Below are 4,642 nucleotides of genomic sequence, written 5' to 3'. Positions count from 1 at the left end.
AGGTGTTCAGGCTGACGTGGAACTAACTGGCCTGAAGGAGATAACGGAAAAAAACAGATTTTAAGACAGGATTTTTTTTTAAGACAGAAATTTTCTAAATTTTGGGACAATATGGTCTGATAAAGAGAACATTTAGATACATGTTTAAGCCAAAATGATTTGACATTTAAATATGATTTCCCTCTGACTTTAAGTCAAGAATTTTTAACCAAATATATTTAACTTGGAGCTATGAGGCTAGGACGCCGTCTTTCTCCCTCCAGCCCTATAGGTGGCGCTATGGTGCTTTAAGTTTGCCGACATGCAGAAGGACGGACAGTTTTTAGCTAGGACCAACTTTCCAACGTTACAGTAAAACAATGGACTCTGATCCAGAGAACATTGAAGGCCGTTAAAAATAATGAAACTCAACATGTTCGTGATTTTAATTCAACCTTTCCCTGTAAACAAATTAGATTTTTGCTAATTTCACGTAATTAAATAAAGAATAAAAATCTCTCCTAAAGTCCAGGAGAGAGCTGCGTTCTAGAGGCCAACCAGCCTATATTGTTTAGCTTCCTGCCATGAGGCAGCAGCCGCCTCTCCGGGAGCTTTGGCCTCCATCTTGGCGGCCATTCGATGGAAGGACAGCAGGAATAAAGAGGCCGCTCTGATGGCGGTGGACGCTCTGCTGAGGGGGGGGAAAGTCGCTGACTATTATGTCACCACTGTGCTTTAATTGTCACTCTGTTGCATTTTTAGAGCTTTTAACTCAAAGGAAAAGTGAAATCTGAATCTATTTTTCTTTATTCAGCAGTGAGCCGTTTTCTGCTGCGTTGGGCGGAGCTGATGAAAAGAAACTGGACCATGCTGATGTTTCTGGTCCTTTCCATCAGACCAGGCAGCCATTTTTCATTTTAAGTACTTATACTGACGCACAGAAAGATCTTCATGCATGAGCTTTAGTTTCCGTAGATGCGACCCTGGTTCTTAAAGCCAATAACAGCTGAGAAAAAGCTTCCCTAGAACAGCTGCAGGGAGGATGGAGCGCACAGAGCCACTCCATGAAAACCAGCAGCCTGAGGTAAGCGTTACCTGGAGAGCTCCAGCTTCTGCTGCTCCAGAATCCTCTGCTGAAGCTCCCAGGTGGACTTCTCCTCCTCATACTGACGCCGTTTCTCCTCCAGCTCCTTATACTGAGCCTCCAGGTTCTTCTTCATTTGCTCATGGCGCTTCTGGAGCTGCAGAGAAAACAGGATCCATCCTGAGGTCTGCTGAGAAGGTTCTGGTGGATGCACCACCGTCTCCACGCTGAGCCTACCTCAACCTCAGAGTCTTTGAGCTTCTGGAGCTTCTCTTTGACCTTCATTTCAAACACCTGCTCCATTTCCTGCTCCATCTTCTTCATCTTGGCCACGTGTTCCCGCCGCTCCTCCTCCATCTGAGCCAGAGGACTCCTGCAGACATGGAGAAAGGTTCACACACACACACACAGCGGCTGCAGGAGCCTGATGCCTGCTGGCATCCCAGAGGAAGCAGAGCATGAAGAACCAGAGAAGGAGGAGAAGCCCGTCGCTGGGGCCGTCTGTAGCAGAAGGCTTCCAGGGACGGCTGGAACAGAAGCTGCAGCGGTTTAACAGCCTGGAGCTCAGCAGAGATCAGAGAAGGTCTGATTGGTCCACAGGAGCAGTGGCTTTAGCGCCGACCTGATCTCCTTCTGATCTTCAGCAGGATCAGATGAATTCTGACGCCCATTAGAGAAACAGAAGCGTTCCATGAAGTCTGGAAGGTTTGGAAAACGCAAGATCCTTAGAAGGACCTGCTGGACTCCAAAATCCTCCTCCTCCTAAATCTCTGCCTCCCTCCACCACTGATAGCTGCTAACATCGTTAGCTTAGTGGGTTCCAAATACTATCTCTCTCATCCAGAGGACTTGGCTCTAATTGGCCCAATGAGCGTCAGGCGCTACTTCCTGGTTCTCCAGCTGGATCCTCTGACACCTTCTGCTTCCAGCGTTTGTAAAACAGAGCGGCGAGGAACATTCCTGTTTTTAGCTTTAGTTGATAAGAGATGGACAGAGTGAAAGCTGAGCAGCTGAAACCAAAGCATGAAGCAACAGGTGGGGGAGGGGCTGTAGTGAGGTGAACACTTACATGTCGTCAGGTGTGTCAGGTCTAAAACAGAGACAGAAAGAAAGGCACAAACACTTAGCATGCTGCCGTCATCCATGCATTAGCTGGTGATGGGGGGGGTGTGTGTGGGGGGGGGGGTTAGTGGCGGGTCAGACCAGCGCTCCACTGGACGCCTAAAGGCCTAAAGGCCTCGGCTCCACGCAGCCTCACTCACTTGGTCAGCTGGTTCTTGCTGTTGTTGTTGTCCACGCCATTGTAGGTGACGGCAGCCAGCTTCCTGCTGCGGTAGTTCTCATAGTGGACGTTGTTGGTCACGTCCTTCAGGTCCTGCATGTGGGTTCTAGAAAACAGAGGAGAATGGAGCCCGTTAGCCTCAGGTGGGGGGGTGGAGGAGGATGAGGAGGAGGAGGAGCCTCTGTCAGGTCATCCGGTTAAAGAAGCCGCTACTCACCGTATCAGCATGTTACGCAGGATGGTAAAGTCACAGTGATCTCCATTTTCAACTGCAGGAGAGAAACACGGTGGAAAGGAGGTTAACTATGGGGGGGTGGGGGCGTCATAATAATTCAATAAACATGAAGCAGCAGCAGCTCAGAGGACAGCCCGCCTCCTGCTGCAGTACCACAGCCTGCCACAGGGTGCCGCCACAGTCTCTGCAGTCCTCTGAGCTTCCTCTGTGGTGCAGAAACATGTTTGGTATTCCAGAACTTCCAGAACTTCCCAGCTGCCCCGCGGGCCCGGGACCGGACCGGCCCGGCTCAGCCCTCCCCCCCCCAGCAGCTGCCTGGGTTTTCTGTTCAGGGACTCGGTTTCTGCTGATCCGGGTGGATCTGCTCCGCTGCTCTAGAGGCTGCAGATGTTCGTCTCCCCGCAGACTGACTGCAGCTTCCTGTGTCACGTCAAACATTTCCTGAAGCAGTGACACCTGCAGCTTCTCACCGCTCCCTGCTTCTGCTCAACCAGGCTGTCATTCTGGTACCTTTAGAAGCACCTCTATCATCAATCCGTCTGGACATTTTTCTAGAATGCAAACTAAGAGGAACCCTGAAGGCCCTGCTATGGTCTAGATCCAAACATCAAAGCGTCTGAATCTCATCCTCTCATATTCAGAAAAGCAGAAGAAGTCTCTTTAGTTCAGTAACGGGTAGGAACCATCATGGCTGGCTCTCTCACCTTCAGCCACGCCCCAGGGGTACTGCCTCCCACGGACCCGCTTCCCGTTGACCTCGATGATGGTGTTGCTACCGACCACAGCTAGCGGCAGACGGTCCTGCAGAGGGAGGAGAACCGTGAGATAGACGCAGCAGAAAGATCAGCTGAGGATCAACGGATGGAGGGAGGAGCAGACCTTGATCCTTCTGATCATCTTCATCTCCTCCTCGTCATCAGTCTCTGGGAAATCGTAGATTTTGATTTTATGCTCATGGATCTCCTTCATGATCTGCGTGGGACACAGAGGAGCAGGAGAGACGGTGAGATGAGCTCCATGTGGGACAAACGTCCAGAAACATCAACGCTCCCCCTGGGTGGGGTGAGGACGCTGCTCCCAGACCCACACAGGCTCATCACCAGACAGAACCAAGGGTGTAAACGCTCTGCAAATACATAAACCAAACCCTGGATCATCTCCCCCTAGTGGTCTGGAGCCTTTCCAGTCTGCAGCTTATCTCCCCTTTCAGCTGGTTTTGTTACCTGCTGCACCTCGTCTTCCTCTGCCTTCTAGGAAAGCATCATTTTCACCGTTTGAGAAGAATTCATCCTGATCAGATTTAAACCATCTGCTGTGCAGCATCATTTAAGAGTTTGCTCACCTTATCTTTGTCTTGGTGCTACTTTTTGTATTTGCAGCACATTTGCACCCATTAGCCACCTTATAGCAGGAGGATCCCTGCCTGAAGGCTGTGAGTTTAACACACATTACAGACGGTCCTGCAGAGCCCGCCAGTCTAGATGGACAGCATGTGTGTGTGTGTGNCGCCAGTCTAGATGGACAGCATGTGTGTGTGTGTGTGTGTGTGCGCGCATGCACTGTCTGGGCATCAGAGCGAGGACCTTATAACTGAACCTCACCTATGATAACCCTAGCTAGGCTCTGGTAATGGTCAGGGTTAGTTAGACTCTGGTAATAGTCAGGGTTAGTTAGACTCTGGTAACGGTCAGGGTTAGTTAGGCTCTGGTAACGGTCAGGGTTAGTTAGACTCTGGTAATAGTCTGGGTTAGTTAGACTCTGGTAACGGTCAGGGTTAGTTAGGCTCTGGTAACGGTCAGGGTTAGTTAGGCTCTGGTAATAGTCAGGGTTAGTTAGACTCTGGTAATAGTCAGGGTTAGTTAGACTCTGGTAACGGTCAGAGTTAGTTAGGCTCTGGTAATAGTCAGGGTTAGTTAGACTCTGGTAACGGTCTGGGTTAGTTAGGCTCTGGAAACGGTCTGGGTTAGTTAGGCTCTGGAAACGGTCTGGGTTAGTTAGGCTCTGGTAACGGTCTGGGTTAGTTAGACTCCGTTAACGGTCTGGGTTAGTTAGACTCTGGTAA

General features: G+C 50.1%; 1 protein-coding gene across 2 annotated transcripts in view; it reads right to left on the bottom strand.

The window, feature by feature from the left end:
- LOC107103756 (septin-7-like) overlaps positions 1 to 4,642 on the bottom strand; it is a 40,214-nt gene that overhangs the window by 4,117 nt on the left and 31,455 nt on the right. The window contains exons 8-14 of one of the 2 annotated variants that reach the window (XM_015403571.1): positions 3,460 to 3,552; positions 3,285 to 3,381; positions 2,563 to 2,614; positions 2,326 to 2,451; positions 2,133 to 2,153; positions 1,301 to 1,436; positions 1,075 to 1,220 (exon numbers count right to left, since the gene is read on the bottom strand). In XM_015403571.1, coding sequence (XP_015259057.1) covers positions 1,075 to 1,220; positions 1,301 to 1,436; positions 2,133 to 2,153; positions 2,326 to 2,451; positions 2,563 to 2,614; positions 3,285 to 3,381; positions 3,460 to 3,552 — 671 coding nt within the window. The remainder of the gene's footprint in view (positions 1 to 1,074; positions 1,221 to 1,300; positions 1,437 to 2,132; positions 2,154 to 2,325; positions 2,452 to 2,562; positions 2,615 to 3,284; positions 3,382 to 3,459; positions 3,553 to 4,642) is intronic. The other variant, XM_015403572.1, reaches the window with a different exon arrangement.

This window comes from Cyprinodon variegatus, unplaced genomic scaffold (genome assembly GCF_000732505.1).
Source record: "Cyprinodon variegatus isolate N-32 unplaced genomic scaffold, C_variegatus-1.0 Scaffold1522, whole genome shotgun sequence".
NCBI classification, from domain to species: Eukaryota; Metazoa; Chordata; class Actinopteri; order Cyprinodontiformes; family Cyprinodontidae; genus Cyprinodon; species Cyprinodon variegatus.
The sequence above is the reverse complement of the archived record's forward strand: the minus strand, read 5'-3'. Positions and strand labels throughout refer to the sequence as shown.